Genomic DNA, 27,864 nt, shown 5'->3' on the forward strand with positions numbered 1-27,864 from the left:
CGAGAATTTAGGCTGATTTCTACCATTATCACAGCGTGATCAGCATTCCCGAGTGGGCTGTGGGCATTTGTTGTACAGTCATCGGGAACCGTTGTCAGAAAGAGATCTAGAAGTGAGGCATGTTTGTCTTGCTGGTCTGGGAAACACGTCGAAACAAATGTTATTATTTTGGATGTTATTCTCACAATCTACTGTCTGACATTTATTAATATGTATTAGCTAGTTCAAAGATTATGAACTAAAAAGTTGTAAGAATCAGACCAAAAGTGAGAACAATCCAAATAATACATTATATGAATCTTTATCGCAAAATTTAGAAACATATCAAATTAGTATGGAAGTGAATACAAAAAAAATTGAAATGACTTAATACTTTTTCAGTTACATAAACACATTACACATTTTGAATTCTAAAAATTATTTTCACCATTCATCAAGAAGAGCCATTGTCAAGATAAAAAAGGTTGGAGTTAACATATTCCTAAACCATGAGAATAACAAGCAAGGTGAAAAATTTCCAAATAATGCATATTATGAAGCCTCATCTTAAAAATTCAGCAACATCACTCTTAATGATATTTCTGTATTGACATTCGGATTTATTTGCATTCATTCTTTTGATGTCCTCTCTCAATCTGGCCTCTTGGTTGTGTGATTTCAATTTAATAACTAGGTCACCAATACTTCTCCAGGTTTTGCTTATCATGAGGTCCCATCACAGATATTGAGCCCCCAGTAAGGTGCTATAAAATATCCTTGCATTTTTTAGAACTGTTTGTTTTGAACATTGGAGTTTTTTTTGTTGTTGTTTTTTTTTTTTTGCTTCCAGTAGTTAATCAACCTGCTTCCAACTCCCTGGCAATATTTCATAGTCTATCAATAGTGATGTATTTTGTAGTTGGTTGATTGAGCTTTAAACCAACACTGTTTTTGTGAGCTGCAAGTAACTACCTGAGCTCCATCTAATAGATGTTCATTTGCTTTTGTAGTTGTGTGATTTGCTTTTGAGCTTCCATGCAGGTGTAATTCTTCATAACCTAAGTTATATTTTGTTTTGATGTACTTTTGCTAATAGAAATAATTTTTTTAGCATATAACCGAGGAAAATAGATAATGTAATTGAGTTCTGTGAGTCTATAGAGGTCAGTATCAAACTTTTCCGCATTGAATACACATTACTTATCGGGAACTTCATGTTTTTGTCTCCTATCCTCTAACCCAATAGCCATCAATTCATTAATAGTAGTGTTTAGACTTCCTTTAGTTATATATCACCCAACACCACTAATGATGAAGGTGGTTACAGTCGATGTGATAATGGTGGCAGTGATTACAGGCTTTCTGATGATTTTGCTGATGAGGTGTGGGGTTAGTGAGTTTTCTAGGGTTATAGTGACAAAAGAAAATATTTCATCAGTATATGGATGAATCTGTAGCTTTATGTAACACTTAGAGGACACACTAAAAACATGGTTTTTCATTGGTATGTATCCACTTCCATACTTAAGGTTTTCTGTTAAAATGCTGAACCAAATTCTATAAGAGTTTGGACTTTTTCATTTTACTTTAATTTTCCAAAATAAAAATAGGATTAACACTTTATTTCTCATTGTGATACATAGACTCATCACGAGTGTGCATGATTTTTGAAATAGCACATTGGACAAATGTTGAGCCAGGTGATTTTTTAAATATTTTGTAAAAGTGGAGATATTTTTTAGTAGTGTGCATGCAAGGTAAATATTAAGTTCAAGCAACAGTATGTCGCTGCATGTGTCTTTTTAAACAATAACTCTTTGGACATACTGTGCCACACACTTCACAGGTGTTAATTTTTTCACCAGTTTCTTTCTGCATGTGAATTTTTAACTGATATTTTCGTGTAAAAGCTGAGCCACACAATTCACACACAAATGGTCTTTCACCAGTGTGTATGCGGACGTGGATTTTTAAATCATAACTATTTGAAAAAGCTGAGCTACACACTTCACATGCATAGGGTCTTTCACCAGTGTGTTTCTCCATGTGAAGCTTTAACTGAGAGCTTCGTGGAAATGCTAACTCACATAATCTACATGCATAAGGTTTTTCACCAGTGTGTTTGCGAATATGAATTTTTAAATCAGCATTATACCAAAATGCTGACCCACACACTTCACAAACATAAGGTTTTTCACCAGTGTGCTTCTGCATGTGGACTTTTAACTGAGCTCTTTGAGAAAATGTTGACTCACAGAATTCACAGGCATAAGGTTTCTCATCAATTTTTGCATTGAGATTTATTTTTGAATCAGAATCATCCAAAACTGATGAACTACACATTTTATCAGCAACAGGTTTTCCAGCATGATGTTTTTGATTGTGGAGTTTAAACTGATATTTTCGTAAAAATGCTAATCCACACATTTCACATGAAAAAGGCTTTTCACCAGTGTGTATGCGGACATGGATTTTTAAATCATAACTATTTGAAAATGCTGAGCTACACATTGTACAAGCATGAGGTCTTTTACCGGTGTGTTTCTCCATGTGGATTCTTAATTGTGACTGTCGAGGAAATTTTGATTCACACAATTTACATGCATAAGGTTTTTCACCAGTATGTTTGCGAATATGAATTTTTAAATCAGCATTATACCAAAATGCTGAGCCACACACTTTACAAACATAAGGTTTTTCACCAGTGTGTTTCTGTATGTGGACTTTTAACTGAGTTTTTTGAAAAAATGCTGCGCCACACACTTCACAAACATGGGGTTTTTCGCCAGTGTGTTTCCGCATGTGGACTTTTAACTGAGTTCTTTGAAAAAATGTTGACTCACAAAATTCACAGGCATAAGGTTTCTCACCAGTTTTTGTGTCGAGGTTTATTTTTGAATCAGAATCATCCAAAACTGATGAACTACACATTTTATCAGCAACAGCTTTTACATCATGATGTTTTTGATTGTGAAGTTTAAGCTGATATTTTCGTAAAAATGCTAATCCACACATTTCACATGAAAAAGGTTTTTCACCAGTGTGTATGCGGACATGGATTTTTAAATCATAACTATTTGAAAATGCTGAGCTACACATTGTACAAGCATGAGGTCTTTTACCGGTGTGTTTCTCCATGTGGATTCTTAATTGTGACTGTCGAGGAAATGTTGACTCACACAATTTACATGCATAGGGTTTTTCACCAGTGTGTTTTCGAATATGAATTTTTAAATCAGCATTATACCAAAATGCTGAGCCACACACTTTACAAACATAAGGTTTTTCACCAGTGTGTTTCTGTATGTGGACTTTTAACTGAGGTTTTTGAGAAAATGTTGAGCCACACACTTCACAAGCATAAGGCTTTTCACCAGTGTGTGAGCGCAGGTGAGCTTTTAAAGTAGACTTATACGAAAATGCTGAGCCACACACTTTACACACATGAGGTCTTTCACCAGTGTGGTTCTGCATATGGACCGTTAACAGATATTTTCGTGAAAATGCTGACTTACACAATTCACAAACATAAGGTTTTTCACCAGTGTGTATGCGCGTGTGAACTTTTAAGTCGTAGCTATACAAAAATGCTGAGCCACACACTTCACAAGTATAAGGTTTTTCACTGGTGTGTTGTTGCATGTTGATCTTTAATTTACACAAAATTTTTCAGTGTGCATGCGTAGGTAAGTTTTTAAATCATAACTATTTTGAAATGCTGAGCTCAACATTTACAAAAATAAGATCATTCACCAAGGTGTGACTACATGTGCAAACGCATTTTTCAATGAAAGTTTTCAAAAATGTTGAGCCTAGAAATAAAAAGGTTTTGCAGTTTCAGTTTTCATTTTACTTCAGTAAGTTCTCAGAAACATAGGGGAACTTTTCTGAAGCTAACACTTATTTTGATAAATATACATAGATATGAGTGTTCAATCAGGATTTCCTTCTGCCTCTCAAATATTGAGTTAGTAAAATAGTAAAGCAATCAATGCTCTTCTCCTCCATTTGGCTCTTATTTATTTTATAGTTTACATTTACTGTGATCTTTCCTGTTGCTGGATTCTAGCATAATAATTTACTCTGGAGGAGTATTCAGAAAAATATTATGATTTGATGTAACATCAATAGAAAGTGAACAATTCCTTAATAAGCCAATGTTTAATTATAAAGGCCTTTTTGGGCTTCAAATACTACTTTAATTTATATATATATATATATATATATATATATATATATATATATATATATATAAGAGTTTACTTATTAGGTAGAAGTAGTATTGTGTCAAGTCCCAAAAACTCTTGTTCAGGGTGGCTGTCAATATTTGATATTAATATTCAGTAAGTATTTAAAATGTTCACATGATTGTGTGTCTGCATGTAATCTTTTAATTGAGAGTTCTGTGAAAATCCAGAGACATACACTTGCCATGCATAAGTTCTTTTACAAGTTTGTATGTGCATAGTGGGATTTGGAAATAATGTTTTATAAAAGTTAAGCCGCTCACTTCACTAACCCAAGTTTTTCATCTTTGTCTATGTGTGTATTTGCATATATCTTGTAATCATAAGGTTTATATGTATAATTCATTTCATCATTACGAGTTTGAATTAATATTTTGGGAAATATTTTTTTTTTCAAGAAACAGCCTATCTCGTATAGAATATAAAATGTCTTGGTTTTAATCCATAACCTGTAAATAAAAAAAACATACAATGAAACATTATATACTGACAAAAGACTGGCTCCAATAGCAAATAACATTATTTTCATAAATAAATTATGCTTTCATGTTCATATTTTTGTTGACTTATACATATTGACATAGGATAATAAACACAAATGTAATATTTAGGACTTTTACAGATGAACCAAAACCACATGCTCAAATGCCATAAAAAGATTATAAAGTCGATATAAATAACATAAAGCACAGAGAAAATCTTCCATGCATTTTTTTATCTGAATACAGATGACCAAACGTAGATACTTTTAAGAAAAATCGTTTCTTCCTTCATATTTTTAAATTCCCAATGACATATAGCATTCCATATATATATACATATGTAGCCAGATGTATCCTCACAAGTATGAAATGTGGAAATTTCTGTGTAGCTTAAGTGTCATAAATATTTTCAAAATTTACTGCATATATAATTTTTAATCAAGGTTTTAGGAGGAGGCTGTTTAACTACAATTACAGTATTTTATATTTTTGTCAGTATTAAAATGGACAATTCTTAGTTGGTTTTTGTTAATGTTAAACCTATGTTGTTATTCAAGGTTTTCTCTCTCTATCAGAGGTGTCCAAATTGCATTCAGCTCTATGCTTGGTTTGCTCAGTAGGTTGTTATGTCCGAGCATGTGAGCTGTTTCTTTAAGTTTTCTCACTTTCCAGTGGGTCTCTCTGTTTATAATTTTTACTTCATCCCATAGGGGGCGATGATCCCTCCTCTCCATCCAGACATGGTTGGCTATACCCGATTTTTCCGTCTCCCCTTTAGTTACCGCTTTTCGGTGTTCTTCCACCCTTACTTTAAGGGGGTGGCATGTTTCACCCTTGTAAACCTTTCTGCAACTGCATGGGATGGAGTATATGCAGTTTTTGGTCATGTTCTCATCCATGCGGGGCTTCACTCGTACCAGGTGTCGTCTGAGTGTTGACTCGCTTTTGAATACCGTCCTGATGTTGTAGGGGGCACATATTCTCTGAATCTTTTCGGAGATGCCTAAAAACTGCAGAACCACCTACACACAATCTGTAGGACACCCCCAACTCCTGTCCAGTGTCCTGCCTTTATAGCGGCCGGGAATTATGTATTTGCATAATCACGTGAGAGCAGACGCAATTCTACAATAATTGCATGAGGTAAACACTAATAAAAACCCATGGACGCAATCTTGGAACTCTCTCTTTTCCGCTCGGCCTGAAACACAACAGACATATCCAAGGTAAGCTTTTTTCCCTCATTTCGGTTATTGCTAATTCTGCTACACTCCCCCTGATCTCATGAGCACAAACGGGGTAGAGTCCTCTTTGTCGGGTACTTCTTCAAAGAACCGGAGGCAGCACTTCCTCCTTGCCATCTACCTTATTGCCACCAGTCTGTTCCATAGGTGGTGTTTCACAATCAGGGCAGGGGGGTAGTAGCTGTCTTTGTTGGGTACTCCTTCGTAACGGCAAGACGGGTGGTCCCTCTTCCACTTCTTCAGTATGTGCACTATATGGCTAAAAATCCTCTACATCATCCTGCATCATACTCTTTGTCCTTTCAGAAGACATTGTACTGTTTGAGTCTTCCTCTCCCTCCGATGTAACAACATAACGGCGAGGGTACAGATCTTTCACGTGGCGAAGCACACCGTCCACCAAAATCGATTGAGGGCTGATTACCTTGGTCACCTCACCCTTGCCGAACCTCGTGGTACATTGATTTTGCGGTCTTTTGACCAACACGTGATCTCCAAGCTGGTAAGAACTGTCCTTGGTACCTGGGAACACTGTTGCAAGATTGGTCTCCTTTAGTCGAATCTCGTATCGATAAATCCTGTTGGCAGGCACAGCGAAGGGAGATGTGCCGTCTGTTGGTGTGCTGTTATACCAGTAGACAGCCTCCTGTATGGGACAGTGCATTCTAGCCGCTATTTGTTTCACTGTACATTGACATCACTCCGCTATGCCATTTCCGGCTGGAGCGTATGCAAAACGGAATCGCAAGTGAACTCCCCATTTATGTGCAAATGCTTGGAACGCGTTGCTGCAAAAAGCCGGAGAAACGCGATGGACTACACTCTGTTAGAGTTTAAAAATGGAAGGTGCCATAATGCGTGATATCCATTCCAATTCTCTGCCAATTCTTGTTAACTTCCAGCTTTCCCTTTTCTCATCTGACTGGCACTGGGTCAATGGACTGACATTCTTCACATTTCCGTATGACTGTTTTAACAGTTGCTTTTGTCGTGGTTGGGCAACTTCTCCTGACAAAGTACGTAGTGCGTCGCACCTCCGGATGTCCACTACCTTTGTGAATAGCCATGATTTGACTCTCATCCAGCTCGTCTGTGTGAACCGTGCCTATCACCGGGTCAAGCCCGTTTTTCTTTTTCATTGCCTCAAACCACCGCTGTGGTACTCATGTCAATCGGTCAGCGGTGTTTCGTGCTGATGGAACCAGCGTCACGTCCACTGTCAGCCCGTACTCTTTCACAAGCTCCTTTAGAGTGCTTAATCGCCTCCTAATAAGCATCTTGCCTGCTGCTTTGGTGCATACTCGCGCCTTTCCAGTTAGCGTGTTTGAGACCCAATGGTATACACAGACAGAATTTGTCTTTATGTGTAGCACGTTGCTCTGCCACTGAAGAGCCAAATTGATGCCTTTCAATATGGCATCCAGGTTGGCTAAGTTGATATGTTGAGAGTTATCTTCAAGTCGCAGCTAACATGCATCTTTCATCACAATTTTGCACATCTCCAACGCTGCACCAATTGCTAGGGAGCTAGCATCGACCCATACATTCAGCTCTTTGCCATCCACACACCAATTTCCCCGGGCCGGATTGTTCTGCTGTGCAGATTTTAAGGTTTCGAACATCACATGATGCAGTACGGCATCCCTTGCTTCATTATCCCAGCCCTTCGTTAGCAAACTTACTCTCCTTCTGAGTATTTCACAAGCCACACAAAGCCAACCACACAGCAGAACATGCCCAACAAGTCGACCACACAGGGAAAATATTGCTCGTTTCCTGAGCAGTTCCAGTGTCCACTCTCACCACAACGGTAACACTGTGTTCCGCATTTTTGACAGTCCTTTGCAAGGTGGCCTTTAACATTGCACTTGAAACAGGAATATTCTGGGCCCTATTGTTGTTGATTGAGCGTGTGGCCGCAATCACGTCCTGATTGTGTTCCTCAGTTGTCAAAATTTTCGCTTTCGACATTAGCTTCCCTATGGGCAGGGCTTTGATGTTCGACACCTGTTGAAGAGCAATTGAGATGGTGTCATGGACGAAAGTGAATTTTGTGAGTATCTCTAAGCCATCTCCTGTAAATCTGGTCAATCCAACCAACTGCCTGATTTTGGTGGCGTAAACATCTACACATTCGCCAGTCCATCTAACCATAGCTATTTTTCTGTATGCTGCAAACGCTTCATTGGTAAATGAAGCCTTTAATCAGGCCTCAATCTGGTCTATTTCCTTTTGATCGTCCTCCTACATTTCCATGTAGAGGGCCAATGCGTCACCTTCCAGATATAAAGGTAATAGACTCACTACATCATCCACCTGCTGAAGTTGTGCAACAAGTCTCACTTTCTCCAGCCATGCTACAATGTCTCCCTCACCAGAGAATGGCTTGATAATATCACTGCTTACTTGCACCAATCGCCATAGTCGAGCCAAAATAGGTTGAAGCAAAATGTAGTAGGCAAAACAAAAAGAAATTCAGGAACACAGATAGGAAATAGTCAGTATCGCCCACCTCTGGAAGAGAGGGATTTCTTGTCTGTAACAATCGTGGAGAAAGAAGAATACAAAAAAAAAAAAGAAAGAACAAAAACTCACTTCTCGCAGACACGTGGTTTGTCACAAAGAACAATCCAATCGCCAGAACCACCTACACACAATCTGCAGGACGCCCCCGATTCCTGTCCAGTGTCCTGCCTTTATAGCAGTTGGGAATTATGTATTTGCATAATCGCACGCGAGAGCAGATGTGATTCTACGATAATTGCAGGAGGTAAACGCTAATAAAAACCCATGGACGCCATTTTGGAACTCACTCTTTCGCTCAGCCTGAAACACAACAGACGTATCCAAGATAAGCTCCATATTTCCTCTCATTTCGGTTATTGCTAATTCTGCTACACTTATGTGTGGCATGGTTGCTCAAGTGGTAGAATACTCGCCTCGCATGTAAGAGATTTAGGTTTCGAATATCAAGTTTGGATGTGTTCAATTGATGAACCAAAATGAGGGTGAAACTCAAATCTTGGACCTCCAGTTTGTTGGCTGTCATGGATCATGTGAGTTGCAACATGGTTTGGCTGTGGAAATGATTATATCAACTCTCACATACTGAAAATTCTATTACTAATTGCTCATCAGGTTAGCATATTGGATGGCATCATCCTAAAATTTCTACTTGTGAGGCATCAGCTTGGGTTCTCGTGGATCGGATAGCCATATTTCTTGTTTGAGACAAAGTAGGTTCATTCCATAGCTGGATTTAGCCAGTTTTCTTGATCCATGTTAGTTAATAAATTTTCTTGTCGGTGACACGATTGCTCAAGTTGTAGAGTTCTTGCCTCACATGCAAGAGACTTGGGTTTCAACTCCCAAGTTCAGATGTGTTCAACTGATGAGCCCATATCAGGGAAAATTTGAGTTTTGGACTTCCAGTTTGTTGTTCTTGTGAACTGTAATGTGTCTTGGCTGTGGAAATAATTATATCTTCTCTTACATTCTGAAAATTATATATATATATATATATATATATATATAATTATATAAATGTACTGGTGTTTTGTTTTCTTAATTTCATTCATCTAGAGGAAGTCTCGCAATAAAGACGAAACGGTAATGAACACATAACTTGGTTTGTTCCTTTTTTATCTATCTCGTCGAAATACTATTTCTATTATTCTCATATATATATATATATATATATATATACATATATATGGTAATAGTATATATACACACACACACACACACACATATATATATATATATATATATACACACATATATATACACACACACATATATATATGGACAGCAAAGCTATTGAAGTAGTTCAAAAGTTTGGATACATTGGTGATACCATTATAGCAGGGGAAGAAGCTGGTGCTACAGTGATTGCAATAGTTAGGCGTAAATAAAGTATATTCAGGGAACTTTTTACTAATAAGCATAATTTTACCATATCAACAAAAAGAAGACACGATCATGCATACATATATCTAGTGGCATATAGAAGTGAAAGCTGGCCAGTGAAGTTTGAAGACGTGTTACATGAGAAAAATTATATGAGAATGATATGATAGATGGGTAAGGTGTGTATTGTTTTTTGTTGTAAGGCATTCACCCTAGCCAAGTTGAACCAGCTTCCTCCAAAGGAGGAATTGTCAAGAGAATATTAAATTCACAGATGGTCCCCAGTTGCCTGTATTTGTGAATATTATAGACAAACTTAGATCACCCATAGAAAGAAGTAATATTAACATTATCTGGATATTTTTGCTCACTTATGAGTCATCACTCATCAAGACCCAAATGTCATTCGAGAATAAGTGTTAATGAGATTGTCACTTGGCGATGAACCATCCCTGGAAAGTATTGGAAACAATTAGTGAAATGGTTAGAATTTGATAATTAAAAGTTTTCTTTTACTCACCTTCACCTCAAACAAGGCACATTTGGACGTAAGGGATACTAATTGGGACTATGGCTAGAAAAGATTAAGATGTTGGTTTACATTGCCTTTCAACTTCTGCAAATCAGTACAGTTTAGGAAACAGGTAGCTGAAAGAGAATTCCAAAGTCTAGCCGTTCTAGGGAAAATGCTATTAGAGTAGAATACTTTCTGATATTTAGGAACCTCGGCAGTGAAGGGGTGTGATTTTGTCGCTAAGTGGGTTTGTCGGGGATATGTATGTCGAGGGGGTGCAAGTGCAATGAGTTAATCAGTTCATTAACAGCTAAATAATAATTCAATAACATTCAACTTGAACATGACAATGTTGTATTCATATAGGATACAGTCCTTTGTATTCCTTAGATGATAAACTATAAAGAAACTTTGTTCCTGGAAGGTTTATTTCGTTTTTACATACAGTGATTGTCAGAAAACAAGTTTTGTTGTATAAGTTTTCAAGACGAGCTCGAAATTGAAGTCAAGCACCTACCATGAAGATAATGGCAGAGAAGAGATAGATGTCTAAGATATATGTGCTAAAACTAATAATATTCAAAATAGGCTTTGCAGTGAAATTGATCATACATATGAAATGTTAAGATTAAAATCCAAAATACTTTTGACTTATTTTTAATCTTAAATCTTTAACGATAAAAGGCAATCATATTCTAATTTATGTGTCCATATCAAGAAAATTTGTTACAATGAAAAAGTTATTGGATTTTTTCGGTTAGTAGATAGAAAACAGCTTTCATACTACAACCAAGTGATGCAGCCTCACAGAGAATTCTGAGAGAGTATGTACTTGTGCATATTTTGGAGCGAGGTGACAAGGAAATTAATTAGATAATTTCTCATGCCAAATTATCGTTTAGAATTTCTGAGTAAAAACTCAGACTATTAATATTGTTTATTGGATGAAGTAGAATTTGATTGGACAATGTCAACTTACTTTACCTTGATAAACAAAATTCCACAATCAAAAATATATTATGTTGGGAGTTTACAGTGGATATAGAGTCAATTAGAGTTGAAATTAACTCTGTTAAACTGTCGTTTGTCTCATTTAAGCAAATTGCATTTTCTCCATGTAGAGAAGAAACATCTTTAAATGTAGTTGATATTGTAAGTTAGTCAATGTTGGAACCCTAAACGCCAACCAATAGGAAATATTAACTCCTTAAACTGCAAAAAAAAAAACTTTGATATTTTCATCGAAATATATATTCTTATATTTATTTTAAATTAAGAATATTTGTTCAGTTGTAGATACCTTGATTAGGTGACTCTTTTTAATTTAATTCCTCAGTGATCAAACAATTCCTGGAGTGATTCCAGACCGTATCTTTTAATGAATCTACATGTAGATGACTTAGCCACAAAAGATTTTTTACCATACTAGAATTTAAGGAAGTGAAATTCTATCAAAACTGGAATCCCAATAAGTTAGTGAATAGTCGAGAATACCATATCTACTGACACCAGAAATATCAGACATGACTGTAAGAGTGAGGGTTACATTATTTGGTTGCTGCAAGGGAGTGAGCAGGTTGCAGTAGCAAGGCCAGTTGGTAGAGCAATGTTAAAGAAAATACAAGATGTGATAGGGATTAATTTGAGAGAAAAATAAATAAATAAATAGTGATCAGTTAATTAGGACATCAAGTTCTAAAAGCAACCATGCATGCATATAGCTTAAAACTTTTTAAAAAAATAGATATGGCATCTGGTAAGGATGTCATCATGACATACATACAGCTTATAATCTTTAAAAAAATAAAAGATACTTTGGTGACATATTTGAATTTTTCTTTTTTATGAATTTAAAAAAATGTCTTATTCATTTATTGAAACTAAAAATTGTAAATAAGGAAATAAAAGTTATGCTATTATGAGGGGCGTGCAATAAGTAATGCCCCTGACCAACTTCCAGTTGTCTGATCTAGCTGAAATTTTGCATGTGCAATGATTTCTATCTCTACGGATTATGGGGCAAATTACAGCTCTGAAATAATTGTGGTTTCTGTTTTACAGGTGTTTGAACTGAGTCAGGTGTGAAATGGAGCCTGTTGAATGTCGGGCAATGATCCGGTTTTTGTATTTGAAAGAACGCACACCACAGGAGACTTTTGATGAAATGAAAGAAACTTATGGTGATAATGCCCCATCATAAAACACTTGTAAAACACTGGCATCGTGAATTCAAACATGGCCGAAAGTCTGTGGAAACAGCTCCCAGACCTGGTCAACACCCCCCCCCCTTGCCATTGATGAGGCATCTGTCTGTCAAGTTGAGGCTGCCATTTTGGAAGATGGGCATATTACTATTCGCCAAATAGCCTAAGATGTCAAGATTAGTACAGGGTCTGTGGAAACTATCATTCATGACCATTTGCATATGCATAAGGTGTCTGCCAGATGGATTCCCAGGTTGCTCACACCATTCCAGAAGCAAGATCGCGTCGAGTGCTTGAGGATGAATTTGGAGATGTGCCAAGAAGATGAGTCAGAGTTTTTCAAAAGACTGATTACACAAGATGAAACCTGGGTCCATCACTATGATCCAGAGATCAAAGCCCAGTCAATGCAGTGGAAGCACTTGGACTCACCACCTCCAAAGAAGGTAAGGGTGCAGTCCTCTGCTGGTATGGTCATGCTCACAGTCTTCTGGGACTAGGACAGAGTAGTGATGACAGATTTCCTGGCAAAGGGTACCACAATTACAGGAGCCTATTATGTTTCAGTTTTGAGGAAATTAAGGGAAGCTATCAAAATCAAGAGGCGGGGCAAGATCAGCAAAGGTACCCTCCTCCTGCGGAACAACGCTCCGGTCCACAACTCGCATGTCGCCAGATCAGAAGCACGGGCGTGTGGTCATGAAATCCTCCCTACTCTCCTGACCTTGTACCCTCTGACTTTCACCTCTTCTCAGCCATGAAGTTGTTTTTGAAAGGAAAGCATTTCCCAGATCATGCAGCCTTGATTTCTTAAGTAACGATGTGGTTGGAGGACCAACCTGAGGTGTTCTACAAAAACGGTCTCCAGAGCTGCATCAAACGATGGGAGAAATGCATAACTCTGGGTGGTTCCTATGTAGAGAAAGACTGACTAATAACTGTGCCAAGTTTTGTTGCTCTACTACTATGGGAAGTAGGTCAGGGGCATTACTTATTGCACACCCCTCGTATCTATTGAATTCGCTTAAAATAAAATCTGCAAAAAGGGGTGCATTTATTTTTTATTACAGAGGTTTATGTTTATCTGCTACCAATTAAAAACTTTTCCGTTCATAAAACCGGTTCCATCTTCAACACATAAAATATGCTATCGTTGGAAAGTAAATAGAAACAAATTTACAAAAGGGTAAACTAATTAAATAACATTCTATTTTACTTTTATCCAATTTTCTTTTGCTTGGTCTTGTTTTAAGTAAGAACACAGCTGAAAGATTTATGAATTTAGTGATGATGTGACAATAGTCATGGAAACAAGTGTTGAGACACTTGTAGTCTGTCTAAACTGTACGAACGAACTGACTAAACCAAGATGGCCGACTCCTATTTATATCACCACAAGCAAGGGAGGTAACCATGTAACTGAAGCAAGGGAGGTAACCAATGTCTACATTAACATTGCTGCTGTCCTCAAGTGGATAATTTATTTCTGATTTAACAAGTCCCTTAGAAGCTCAGACGAAGCTCCTGCCTTGGTCAAACAATCAGAGACCTGATCACAACCCTTGATCCATTCTATCTGTATCTCTCCTCTACTCTTCATTTCCTTCAGCCTTGCTACATCTATTCTCAATCGTCGATCGCTTACCAGATTGTTGGAATTCAATGTCTCCACAAGTGATGCATTATCTGTCTTGCAGAGAACGTCTGGCAATTTAGATAACTGAAATACCTCTTGTATCATAACCGCAGTCAAAACACCAGCATCAGCTCCCTCATTCAGAGCAAGAGTCTCTGAGGCCAATGGGCTTTTTGTCACTCTGTCCAATTTCTTTGACGCCCAACACATGGGGGCCATTTTGTCAGTACTTCCTCCAATAAAGACAACAAAACCACCCTGTGAAGATCCATCTTCCAGACTGGCATAAGAGGCATCAGTATAACACAAAATGTGTAAATCTGAGGGCTTTCCCAATTTTGGAAATGTTATAGAACCCTTCTTGGATTTCAATTTTGATAAGGCTTTATTCGCCTCAAATAAGGCTTTTACTTTGGGATGCTTTCCAGTGTTGCTCATTTTACACACATCAAAAGATATATCAGGGCGTGTTTGAGTTGAAACCCACATCATCTGACCTGCAAGTCTCTTCAACTCATGCTTTTCTTCTTCATTCAGTTCATCATTTTTCCTCAGTATCCTCCCTTTGCTTATTTCTATTGGAGATATGGAAGATACATATAGATCTTGTTCTACAGTGATCCCATTTTCCTGTTGATTAACATTCAGTCCAACATATTTGAATGTTCCACTTTCATGAGATCCCACCTTAAATTTTTCTTTCAATGTTGCAATCACATCCCTTTCAAACTCTGTGTTTCCACAGAAAACAAAATCATCCACGTGCATAGCAAGAATTCCAGTCAAATTTCCTTTAATATCATGCCACAAAAACAATGCATTATCATAAGCACTTGCTACTCCTTTTAATTCAATCAAAGCCTGAGTAACTCTCTTGTACCATGCCCGTGGAGCATCATTCAATCCATAGATGCATCTTTTTAATTTCCACACTTGAGATTTAGGACAAACATCAGATGGTGGCCTCAGGTACACATCTCTCTCTAAAATACCACCTTGCAAAAAGGCTGAGGTAAAATCTATGGTCTGCAGCATCCAATTCTTTATTGATGCGGTTAGCATGACCATTCGCATAGCTTCACGGCTACATGTTGGGGAGTCCGTTTTCAGATTACTATTTTCTTCATAGCCTCGTGCTACAAGGCGAGCTTTCATTGTTTTCTGATTATCCTTGAATTTTTCAGTAATCACCCATCTTGTGGATATTGTTTTTTGACCTGTGTATGGCACACATTCAAATACTTCATAGGTGTTCATGTTTTTTTATTTCTTTATGCTTGGCATCCATTACAGCTTTCGACTGCTCTTGTTCAGCGGTGAGCAGGACTACATTTTCCTGTTCAGTATATTGGGGCACTTCTCTCCAATGATCAATATGATTCCAGTTGATACAAACTTGATCCTCGTTTTCATCCTCAGGTTCTATATTGATCCAATGACTATATTTGCCAGTTGATTTAGGCTGTACTGACATAACCTTTCCTTTCTTCCACTCCCCACTTCCATTTATTTTATAAGTTATGGTCTTATTTCGGCCAGGTTTTTCAGTCTTATCTCTTAAACTGGTAGAACTATCAACAACTTCTTCTCTGTCTATATCTTCACTTTCTACCACTTGATTCTGCAACTCCTCCTCCTCAACTGAAAGGTATTCATTCTTCCCTTCTGTAGTGTTTCCCAGCATTTCAGCTTTTTTTGTTCTTTTTTCGTTGTTTTTATTCACTTTCATCAATTGGCACGGATGCATCCTATAAAATGCTCCGCCATGTCTGATTAAGACAAACTGGCCTTCTCTGCCTAACACTTTTGCTGGACCACGCCATCCTTTAAAACCCTGCCTCCGATAATAGATTTGGTCTCCGGTAGCATAATCTTCATCAGCATAAGTTCTGACATTAGACCTGAGAGCTCTCCTAATTCTCTCACTGGACTCAGCTTCCAAAAAGTTTCTCCTTGCACTATGGAGAGCATTTAAATTTTTTCTCACCATGTCACTTGTAGTAGAGGACTCCATAGCAGGTAACTGGTCTGTCAGAATTGAGGGTGTATTTACATTGAAACCGAATACAAGTTCATTTGGACTGTGTCCAGAGTAATTGAGGAGGGCATTTTTTGCACAAATAGCCCATGCCAAGGCAATTTCAGGTTCACACTTCTCATCGTCAATTGTTTTTTTCATTGCCTCAGCAACTATCAAATTATGACGTTCTACAGTACCGTTGCTGAATGGACTTTCTGCGGCAGTAGTACAGGTCTCTATGTTGAGTTTTTCATTCATCTGTCTATAGTGTTCGTTGTTGAATTCACCCCCATTATCACTCAGAAAACGAACAGGAGATCCGAAATAGGTAATCCACATCATAAAGATGTTTTTGATGATCTCCTCCTTCTTCTTTGTTTTGATCAATGTTGCCGCTGAATACCTGGTAGCGGCATCAATGAGATGTAGTATCCACACCTCATTGTGGATGAACTCTTTCAAATCCATGCAAACTGTGTGATTAAATCTATTGCCAAGAGGCAATCCCACAACCGGTCGCAGTGGAGCTTTTTTAAATCTAAGGCAAATTTGACAGTTTTCACAAACCTCCTCAATCGCCTTTATAAATTCCTTGTCATTGAATTTGCCACTTTTTTTAACCAAGGAAACAAGTTTTTCCTTCGAGGCATGAGCAAACTGTCGATGAAGTTTTTCTGCTTTTTTTTTTTTTTCTGTGAAAGAACACTGACCAAAATTCTGAACATGTAATACAATGTTCTTAGTACCACTATGATCCAACAACTTATTTGTTAAGGGGAGACAATAGTGCCCTGAAGTTGTGGTCTTTAGTTCAATACATTTATCAAAAATCCAGCACATATCTTTCCGGAAATCTAGCACTATTCCTGCTGTCTTCATTGATTTGTGACTTAATAGAAGAGGCAAGTCGTTTTTCACAATATCTGCTTCGATATAAACTCTTATACCTCCGAGTGTAACCGGAAATTTAGCAACTTTAATTGCTGTGACAGCCACTCCATCACCAAAACAAAAACTCCGGTCTGAGTTCGTATACTTCACTAGTTGCAGGTCACTTTCATTTAAAGTATCTAAATAAACATCAAGCCACACTTCGCCAGCCAGCGTGCGAGTACAAGCAGAATCCAAGACTGCCATTCCAAATGTTTCCTTTACAAGATTTGAGATTTTTTCATTTGTACTGTTCAAATAAATATTTTCTTGAATGAACAACGTAATGTGTATTTGTTCTGTCGCTTCCGTAAACCTGGGCGTATTTCTAGGACACTCTCTAATTAGATGGTTCGGAGACTGACATTTGTAACACAACAACACGTTTCCACTTCGGTCACATGGATTAGATTGTCCTCGACGAAAACGCCTTTTGTTGTTACCTGGTTTAGAATAATTATAGTTGACGATTTCGGGCTCTGATTTCACTGCCGGTACATTTTCATCACGATAAATGTCACCAAATACTTTCTTTATCGATTCCTTCATGTTTTGATACGTCAAAACAGAACACGTTGTCCACGCTAATTTTTCGTTCTCTTCCGATATGTTAACCGCGTTCAAAACAAGAAAAGCTTGCACTCCTTCCGGTAGAATAATGTAGAATTTTTTTAATCTTTGGTACAAAAACTCATAACGAACAAGAAAGTCATTTATACTGGTACCTGACGATCTTTTATAAGTGTAAAATTCCTTAAAAGTCATGTAAGCGCGCGTGTGTTCATCCTTTAAATATATGTCATCCAGTTTCTTTATTAAGATCTTCAAGCCATCTCGTCCGCCGATGTCACTTGTTGGCAATTCACGGACACATTCTCTAATATTCGGTGGTAGCGTCAAAAACACTGCTGGCCCTTTTTTTTCCTCAGAAAGATCCGTGAACAACGACCACATTTCAACGTCTTGTTTCCAGTTCTCGTAAACATCCTCCCCCTCCAACAATGGAGGTTGTTTGTTCGAAGTTGCCATATCCGATATCCGATCTGTCTAGTGCTACAGACAAGCTGTACAAAAAAAAAAAAAATTTTTTTTTTTTTTTCGTTTTGTCGCACACAGAGGGATATCTCTGCTACCATTTGTTGAGACACTTGTAGTCTGTCTAAACTGTACGAACGAACTGACTAAACCAAGATGGCCGACTCCTATTTATATCACCACAAGCAAGGGAGGTAACCATGTAACTGAAGCAAGGGAGGTAACCAATGTCTACATTAACAACAAGCAAGAAGTCACCGATACTCAAACTAGTAACCCGATAGATAGGAAACAAAAAGGTGACATATGCAAATGAAGATGCAGTTGAATTTGGGCATATAAAAAATTAGTACTTCTTTCATTGGCAAGAACATTCTTTGTTGAGCCATTTAAATGTACAGTTAATCCGTATGTCAGTGGAAAGAAAAAATACAGATTTTCTACAAACGTCAAAACAGGAAAATAAAAAAAAATTGTCATTTTTGCATGTGCCAAGAACATTGCAAGCTGAAGAAAAACCTTTTCAAAGGAAAACTTTAATTTCAACACTTCAAGCTATTCCAATCATGATTATAGCAAAGATGATTAAGTAGCCACATGGTCAAGCAGTCATTTACCAGCAAGGGAGACATACTGGCATGGTTAAAGAAGTTAAGGTTAGTAATGAGACAGTAAAAGTAGACGTTCTGACTATTGGAGGTTTGTCCCACGCAAGCTGCGGAAGAGGAGTAGCCATTATTTCAACAAATAACAATGACTATTTTAGGATCAATGCTCTGGTAGTACATGGTAAACCATTGGGTTTTGTTAGGGATCAATGCAATAAAAGCATTGAGAGGCATCACTGTTGGACCTATGGATACAGTTCAGATCAGTGTCGGGCAAGTTTTCACATGTGTGGCTATCTCCATCAATGAACTGGACTTAACTGCTACATTTGACCATCAGAAACGAGCATAAATTGCTGCATGGAAATGGGCACATAACCACCCACCTGAAGGACTGTGTAATGGAGTGCCAGAACTTCAACCAGATTATTATCAAGAACTCTAAGCATGGATGGACAAGGGTTGGTTTGTGCCATACCCGGATGAAAGACTTGGAACACCTAAGGGATTAATTCCATTGATCGCCCTGAAGCAGTGGAATAAGGCAAAGGTGCGGCCAAGGATGGACTACCGTGAACTCATCATATAGATGCATTCACAGCGAATGCAGATGTTTGTGTTGGTAAGATGCGCAGTAGAAGTTGATTGAAATAGATACTGTCTGACACATTTGGGGTTTAGCTGGAACATGGCTCCTGTCATTATGCCACCATTTATTTATTTTTCAAGCTATTCTCATGAAACTTGGCACTCTTATGTAAAATTGTGTGCTCTTTCTGATTATGCAGTCAAATATGATGTATCTCTTTACCATAAGCCATCAATTATAAATTAAGATGTACAAATTAAAAATTTTTTTAAACTGGCGCATGATATCATACAGTGGGTGTCTATTCATTAACAAAACTAAGTATTATAGTGGTATTTAAATATAGCTTTATTGAGAACAGGTATTTTCCTGCCTCCTCACCAGAGGACAGCTTAATCTGAGGTGTAGCCATTGAATACCTAAAGAGCATTCATGGCCGGTATTTACTACTCCCCTCAAAGAAAAAAAAACTTGAGTAGATATGAATTAATCTCAGAAATAAATCGAAGAAAATTTTTCATATAGATTTTGGATTTTTGTAAAAGATGGAAATTCCCATGTCGACCAGAACTTATGCATTTTGAGATCAGTCCAATTTTCAATTTTGTAAATCCTCTCTGTCTGGCCCAAAATATACCCCTATTTTTTTGAGATGCAACCATAAATCGTACTCTACATGAATCCTTGATGTAGCTTTCACAGTACCAGGATACCAGGAATCCTAATAAGTAACAACTATATATTCACCAGTTGATAGTCATTTTTGTCATTTCTATTCCATTGTTACTGAAAATTAAACTGTCAACAAAGAAATTTTTTTTTTTACCTTGTTTCCACCTTAACATTTAAAATGATTACTTGTATATGTTTTAGGGTATGCTGAAAATGAATATCACATTTAAATTTTCTGCAAATAAGTAGTATTCCGGATATTAAGCAATGTCATTTCTTATGTTATTGCTGGTGACCATCTTGGTAGGCATGAGCACGCAAACATAACCCTGAAAAACTATGCGCAAATGCACGTACCAAGATGGCCACCAGCGATAACATAAGAAATGACATTGCTTAATATCCAGAAAACTACTTATTTGTGGAAAATTTAAATGCGATATTTGTTTTCAGCATACCTGAAAACCCTAAAAGGTAGTCATTTTAAAGAAAAATGTTAAGGTGGAAACAAGGTAAAAATTTACCAAATGCATTACAATAAGATTCTTTATCAAACTGCCTAGTTATTATTATTATTATTATTATTATTATTATTATTTAGATATCCCCAGTTACAAAAATAAAAACGGGCTTGTTTTACAGATTCGAAAAAATGGTCTTGATAATGAGTTAAAATTAAAGTTTCACAATATATTTTATTTGTTACATGAAAGTACAGAATAGTTAACAAAACACCTTTCCTTTCCCATGTTAAGAACGGGTTTCTAAATAATAACGTTATTATTTCAGCATGATAACATAAGTGTACAAGTACCTTTTATTCGTTACATATTTGGGTCTTTTTTTTTTCACCACTAAAAAACACAATTCTACCTTAAGTACAAGAAGTTATAAATACAATGATAACAGAAATACAGTACATTTTGTTGTTTTTAAAGCTTTTAGTATATTGTACTAAAAATATTAAAAACAACAAAATAGTATTGTTTGGAAATCAAATTTGAAAACCTTGAAAATTGATGGGTATTTGTATAAGCTTCAAAAATGAAGATATAAAACTGTGACAATTTCTTCCTCAATTTAAAAACACTATTCACTTTTTGACATTTTGTGCTTGTACAGATATTCTGTGCATTCGTCTCATTTGTCATGATGGAGCAAAAGCCGGTTTCTGTTACTAAAGTCTTGATTTGGGGGATAATAAAGCATTTTAAGAAAAAATTTTGTTTTTAAATTCAATATCTTAAGGCTATACTAATTATATTTTAAACAGTTCTGGAAAACTAATATTCATCTTTCAAAGGATCATTACAATTAATTTATTTAACAAATTTAGCTGAACTTTCGCGTTTTTGTAGCCACCATGAAAACATTTTTCATGATAACTTTTTTATCCATGTAAAATTTTTTTTATTTTTCCTTTTAAAGATAAATATTAAGCTTCAATCTTTCAAATGAAAATGTAATCGGAAACTTATTTTTAAAATATGTTAAGTTGGCTTTCAACCAGGGACTTTATCAGTTTTCAGGATTAAATTATGCATACAAACAATAAAACATTTAATAAATTAAAACAGGAACAGCATCTAAGACAAATGAAAGATGTAAAATAATACAGTAATAGAAATGTTTGCTCCCAAAAAGAAACAGATTCAAAGCAATCAATTGTAAGTATTTATTAGGTATGGGCAATAAAAAATAGGGAGACATAGTTTGGAAAGCCGCTTTATCATGATTTTTTTGTAGGTTTCTGACTTTTTGATTGTATTTGAAAGATTAAAGACTAAAGATAATTTTCAAAAGAAAATAAATATTCATATTCATATGCATAAAAAAAAAGTTATAATGCAAAATGTTTTCATGGTGATATTCAGAAACTGACAAATTCAGCTAAATTTTTAAGTTAAATAAATTCATTGTAAATATCTCTTGAAGGATAAATATTAGTTTGTTGCTTATACACTTTTGTTACTGCGCTATTTTTAAATAGTTTTTAAGGGTAAATTCAAGTTTCACAATATCTTTTTATTAAATTGTTAGATGGAAGCACAGAATAGTTACAAAGCACACACCCCTCTCCATGTTAAGAATGGCTTTCAAAATAAGCGTTATGTTTGACGTTCATCTTCGTCGCCAACTGTTATGTTTACAGGTTGAACCAAATAACGTATAAGGCAATACAAATGAAGACTCAACAAACAAAGGTAGATCAATAAGAAGTGTATTAGAAAAAGTATATTTACAGTATATTTACATAATGGTTGTCAGGTAAGAGAGTCTTGGCTGGGGAACATATCTGCTCTCAGCTCGGCCTTCGGTGGCTTCTAGTTAACACACACTCAGACTAACCAAGTCTTGTTATTTATGTGTAATATTATCCACATATGTAAATGAGTGGGTGCTACCACAACAATAAGAACATTATTTCAGCATGGTAACCAAAATGTATGAGTACCATTAGTTTCCTGGGTCTATTTCAAAGATAATTAGTAAAGTCCTAAGATATTGAATTAAATTTAAAAAAAACACCTTGTTTGTACAAAAAGTAGCTCAATTATATACCAAAAGCTAGAGATTCTGGCTTCACACAAACAAAAACAAAATGAAGTCATCTAAGCATGAATTCTATGGAAGCCCACAATGTCAAAAAGTCAAACGGGTATCTGAAAATGACGTCAGGTAGTTGGAGAGTGGTAGGGAGAGCTGGTTTTCTTCCCCCACCCCAGCTGTGCATCTGTATATTCCCATAATTTTTACCATTTTTTTAATTTAATTATTTTTGTATTTTGCTTTAAAATTAACATTTTTTTTTTCAAAATTATATAAAAATTGTTATGCTGAAAGTTACATGTCTATTCAAGCAAGGAAAATATTAGAATCTTACATATGAAAATTACGCAAAATATGTAATCTAAAAAAAATGTAGAAATATTTTTAGCAATTATAATATTTTTGTGTGAAAATATTAAATAAATAATGCTTAATTAAATGATAATATGAGTAGTTCAAGAAATTAATTTTTCTTTGAGTTATATCGAATTCATTAATACAAATTTAGGAGCTTTTTTTTATAATGTTCCTAAAAAAATTATTTTTCTTTTTTAGTGTTACAATTTAGGATGTTTTATTTTCATAAAAACGCAAAAATTCATTTTAATTCATTTTTTCTTTTACTATTGAAAACCATAGTTTTAGTAATGGTGTTTTATGGTGTTTTTTGTTCAAACAAAATAATACATTTCCACTTAGATTTAAATAGGGTACCGGATTGACAGTTCCTGGCTGCTGTTCCCGACTGGTAGTACAGGAGCCCTAACTCTTTGGTAGCGCTTAGAGCGGCTGCTCCATCAACAGTTGAATAATATCGGGTTGTTTGCAGTGCCATGACGCGCATGGAAAGGGACCCTGCACTCATCCCCGGTGGGCTTTCCTGAGGCCACAATCCTAATTGGAGAAAGGTCAGCTGATGGTCTACTTGTGATGCATGTCTGAAGCTCCGCATAACCTCTTGCTTAGCTCCCCCTTACCGAAACTCTTAAAAAAAAATATGACGACAGTACAATCTAAAAACAAGCTTAAACCAGGATTAGGGACAAACAAATTCAACTTGCCTCCTCCCTTGAGGCTCTCATTCACAAATATCCGTGGGCTTAGAACTAACTTAGCTGATGTTGAAGCATTTCTCTTAACAAATACCCCGGATATCTTAGCACTAAGTGAGACTAACCTACACTCCTCCATTCCCTCTAACCACTTTAACATGCCTGGATATCTCCCACTCTGCCGTAAGGACTCTGACAGACATATGCACGGACTTGGAGTTTACATTCGTAATACCCTTCCCTTGACTAGAGAAACAAACCTAGAAACAGATGATCAAGCCTTTATGTGCTTTAGACTAAACGTGCAACACAGTATTAGCTACTATTATTTTCTCTACCGCTCTCCTTCGACTCAGGACTGCTCCATAATAAACAAAGTATCTGACAGCATAGACACGGCACTGTCCCTCGACACTAGCGCACAAATACATGTATTTGGTGACTTTAATGTCCACCACAAAAACTGGCTTGGATTCTCTACTCACACAGATGCAGCGGGCAGCACAACCCATAGCTTCGCTATATCTCACTCCCTATCACAAATTGTTACGTTTCCAACCCGTTTCCCTGACCAGGAAGAACAACACGCATCACTTCTAGATCTGTTTTTGACCACAGTTCCCGATGACTGCATAGCGAAGGCCCACAGCCCACTCGGGAACGCTGATCATGCAGTGATAATGGTTGAAATCGCCCTAAACTCTAGACCCAAAACTGAAGAGCCAGTGCTCAAAACAACGAGATATTATAATAAGGCTGACTGGGAAGCCATCAGGGAACTAATTAGAGATGCTCCATGGAAAAATATTTTCTCTCTCCCTGCTGAACAGTGTGCAAATGAGACCACTGACTGGTTCAAAACTGGAATCGAAGCGCATGTTCCCATGCGGAAATTTTATAGTAAGCCCCACTCTCCCCAATGGTTTACGTCGACTTGTGCAACTGCCATTACTCAAAAGCAGCATGCATACCGTAGGTTTAACCGACATAAGTCCAGTTCAAACAGACTGAAGTATATAGAAGCTAGAAATAACGTTAAGAAAGAAATAGCGACAGCTAAGAGAGAATTTACGGAAACCACTAAAAAGCGCATCGAAGCACAAAAACTAGGAACTCGAGACTTCTGGAAAATCTACAACAGTGTAGTAAATAATGGGCAATCGACAATTCCCCCACTAACCAACAATCACGAGGTTGTCTCCTCAGCAACCGACAAGGCTAACATGCTTGCCAGTCGGTTTGCCTCAAACTCCACACTGGACCCTTCCAACCACCCCCTACCTGACTTTCCTATGCGGACAGACGCCACACTAGACGATCTGAAAACCACCCTGCTCAGGTGCATGCTATCATAAAAAACCTTGACACCTCAAAAGCATGTGGACCCGATCTTATCCCAGCTGTGCTATTAAAAAAGTGCTCAGCCGAAGTAGCTCCAGTTCTCTCCAAACTCTACAACAAATGTCTTAATGAAGCTTGCTTTCCGGGCTGTTGGAAAACTGCTTCTGTTGTACCAGTATTCAAGAATTCTGGTGAAAGGACAGACCCATCAAATTATCGCCCCATTAGCCTCCTTCCACTTTTTGCCAAAATATTTGAGACCATAATTAACCACGCTCTAATCCATCATCTTACAGATGCTAAACTACTGACTGACAAACAATATGGATTTAGACAAGCCCGTTCCACAGCAGACATCCTCACCGTGATCTCTGAACGTATATACCAATCACTGGACAAAGCGGGGGAAGGCAGAGCGGTAGCTCTAGATATATCTAAGGCTTTTGACAGGGTATGGCATGAGGGTCTCCTCAGTAAAATCAGATCATACGGTATCACTGGTAGAATACTTAACATAATTAAATCCTTCTTAGATAAGAGAAAAATCCAGGTAGTCCTCGACGGTCGCACATCTAAACAATATGATATAAATGCGGGAGTGCCCCAGGGTTCTATCCTTGGACCTCTATTGTTCCTGATATTCATAAATGACCTCCCCGACAACATTGCCTCTGAGATGGGTATATATGCTGATGACACTACACTCTATGGCAGACACGACAGGAAGACGAATGAACACATTTCTAAAGAAATGGCAGAAACACTAGAGGAAGACCTCCAATCTGTAGTGGAATGGGGACAAAAGTGGTTGGTCGCGTTCAATGCTGCCAAGACTAAACTAGTTTCATTCAATAATTACAAGAAACCCTCTCTACCACCAATAGCAATGGCCAACGACTCTTTATCTGAGAGTCCATCTTTCAAACTCCTTGGCCTAACGTTCACAGGAAACATGAGTTGGAACAATTACATTGAAGGCATTGCCAGGGCCGCTGCAAGAAAGGTGGGCTCTCTCTACCGTGCTAGAAAACTACTAACACCCGAAAGTATCCTGTACCTCTATAAGGCCACCATTCGCCCATGTATGGAGTATTGCTGCCACATCTGGGCTGGTGCATCTGCTACTAGTCTCTCGCTCCTTGACAAGGTTCAAAAGAGAGTCGCTAATCTGATAGGCCCTGAACTGGCATCTAAGCTTCAGCCTCTGTCCCATCGACGAAATGTTGCATCCCTCTGCCTGTTCTACAAGTATTTTAGTGGTGAATGCTCTGATGAACTGCAATCACTTGTGCCCCCACGACGCGAGCACCCTCGACAAACCCGACAGGCTACTAGATCCCACCCCCACACTGTAGAGGTCCCTAGATGTAAAAGATCTTTTTACTCCAATAGTTTCTTCCCCAGAACCGCAAGACTCTGGAATTCCATTCCAGGTCCCTGCTTCCCCAACAGTACTGACGTGCAGAAGTTCAAGTGTAACGTGAACCGACACCTTGCTGCCCAAATCCCTACATAGTACCCCAGTAGTTGTTGCCCCTGATAGTAGCCCCCTACACCAAAGTGGCAATTTGCCTTGTTTGGAGTGAAAATGTAATAAAAAAAAAAAAAAATAAAAAAAAATAAAATAAAATAATGGGTTCATTATATTCTGTGATCAAATTTGATAAATACTGAAAATGTCATTAAAATTGGTTAATTTTCTGATTTTTAGTTGTTTTTTTTTTTTTTTTTTAAGTAAACGGAGGGGGTCAAAATGTTCATACCTGGTATTTATAATAAATAATAACTGCTGTTTCGGGTCAATCTTAGCATTTTCCAGCAATTTCATGCGATCATGAGAAATGTCTTCATGTCTGTATATTTAGATGTAAATTCTGTATTATAGTATGGAGTTTAAATTTTTATTCAAATATCTAAGGATATTCCAAATGCACTACAAACGATCAGATATCCAGTGAAATTACAGTAAAGCGTTAAGAAAGTCACAACAAATATGAATTTTATAAAGTTCGACTTAAAACATACCAAACTTTAGTGGTTGTGCTTGTGAAAACTAAAAAATAGCACAATAATATACGTGCACTGCACCACCGGCACTGCCACTACTGCACGTATATTATTGTGCTATTTTTTAGTTTTCAAGTGAAATTCAATTTCTACGATATTTTTGCTTAATAAATTGTTAGGTGAAAGTACAGAATAGTTTTTTTTTTTGGTTTTTTTTACATAGGAGTCACCGATTATCAAGGCCCTGAGGCCACTCGAGGATAAGGGTTATTGGGTGCACAGTAATCAATGGTATAATATCGTAGTAGTCATTATTAATGAAAATTTGGTAGATTGGATTACTTAAGGGGGCGGTTCATCAAGAATTTCCTATTACCATGACTATTCAAATTTCAGTAATAAAATAATCTTGTAGAAATAAGTCCTGTTCGTAGTGCCATGTAAAGTGGTCTTAAAAACTCTCCCTTCCTCCTCATGTTAAGAATAGTTTTCTAAATAATAACATCATTTTTTATATAAATGCAATTTTTTTTTTTGTCTGCACGGTTAGATGTTTATGTTCCGATTTTAAGAAATTGATTTTCATTCTAAGCTATTCTAACGTAAAACTGGTTCCATCTTCAACAGGGAATAAAATATGGCAGCTTTAGAAATTTAATTAAAACAAAATTACAAAAATGTAAACTTTCAAATAACATTGTACTTACTTTTATCCAATCTTCTTTCGCTTGACCATTTTTTTTTGTTTTTTAATAAAAATACGAACACGACTGAAGAATTTATGAATTTAGTGTTGTGATAAATAAAACGAGTTCTCCACGCAAATTTCAAAATGGCGACTCGCA

At 36.9% G+C, this 27,864-nt stretch overlaps 1 protein-coding gene across 1 annotated transcript; it reads right to left on the minus strand.

Annotated features, from left to right (window-relative positions):
- Positions 1–598: 598 nt before the first annotated feature.
- LOC145284976 (uncharacterized) lies at positions 599–27,862 on the minus strand. The gene is made up of 2 exons (XM_080134081.1): positions 27,727–27,862; positions 599–4,675 (listed from the first exon to the last, which is right to left on the minus strand). Exon 2 carries the CDS (start codon positions 3,619–3,621, stop codon positions 1,750–1,752), a length of 1,872 nt encoding a protein of 623 aa, XP_079990207.1. The 5' UTR covers positions 3,622–4,675; positions 27,727–27,862; the 3' UTR covers positions 599–1,749.
- Between the last annotated feature and the right edge of the window lie 2 nt (positions 27,863–27,864).

The sequence above is a fragment of the Euprymna scolopes genome, chromosome 9 (assembly GCF_053919585.1).
Source record: "Euprymna scolopes isolate OS-2025 chromosome 9, ASM5391958v1, whole genome shotgun sequence".
In the NCBI taxonomy this organism is placed as follows: domain Eukaryota; kingdom Metazoa; phylum Mollusca; class Cephalopoda; order Sepiida; family Sepiolidae; genus Euprymna; species Euprymna scolopes.

Coding starts and splice junctions, on each gene's coding strand:
- LOC145284976 (XM_080134081.1), bottom strand. CDS start 3,621: ATGCAACAACACACCAGTGAAAAACCTTATACTTGTGAAGTGTGTGGC.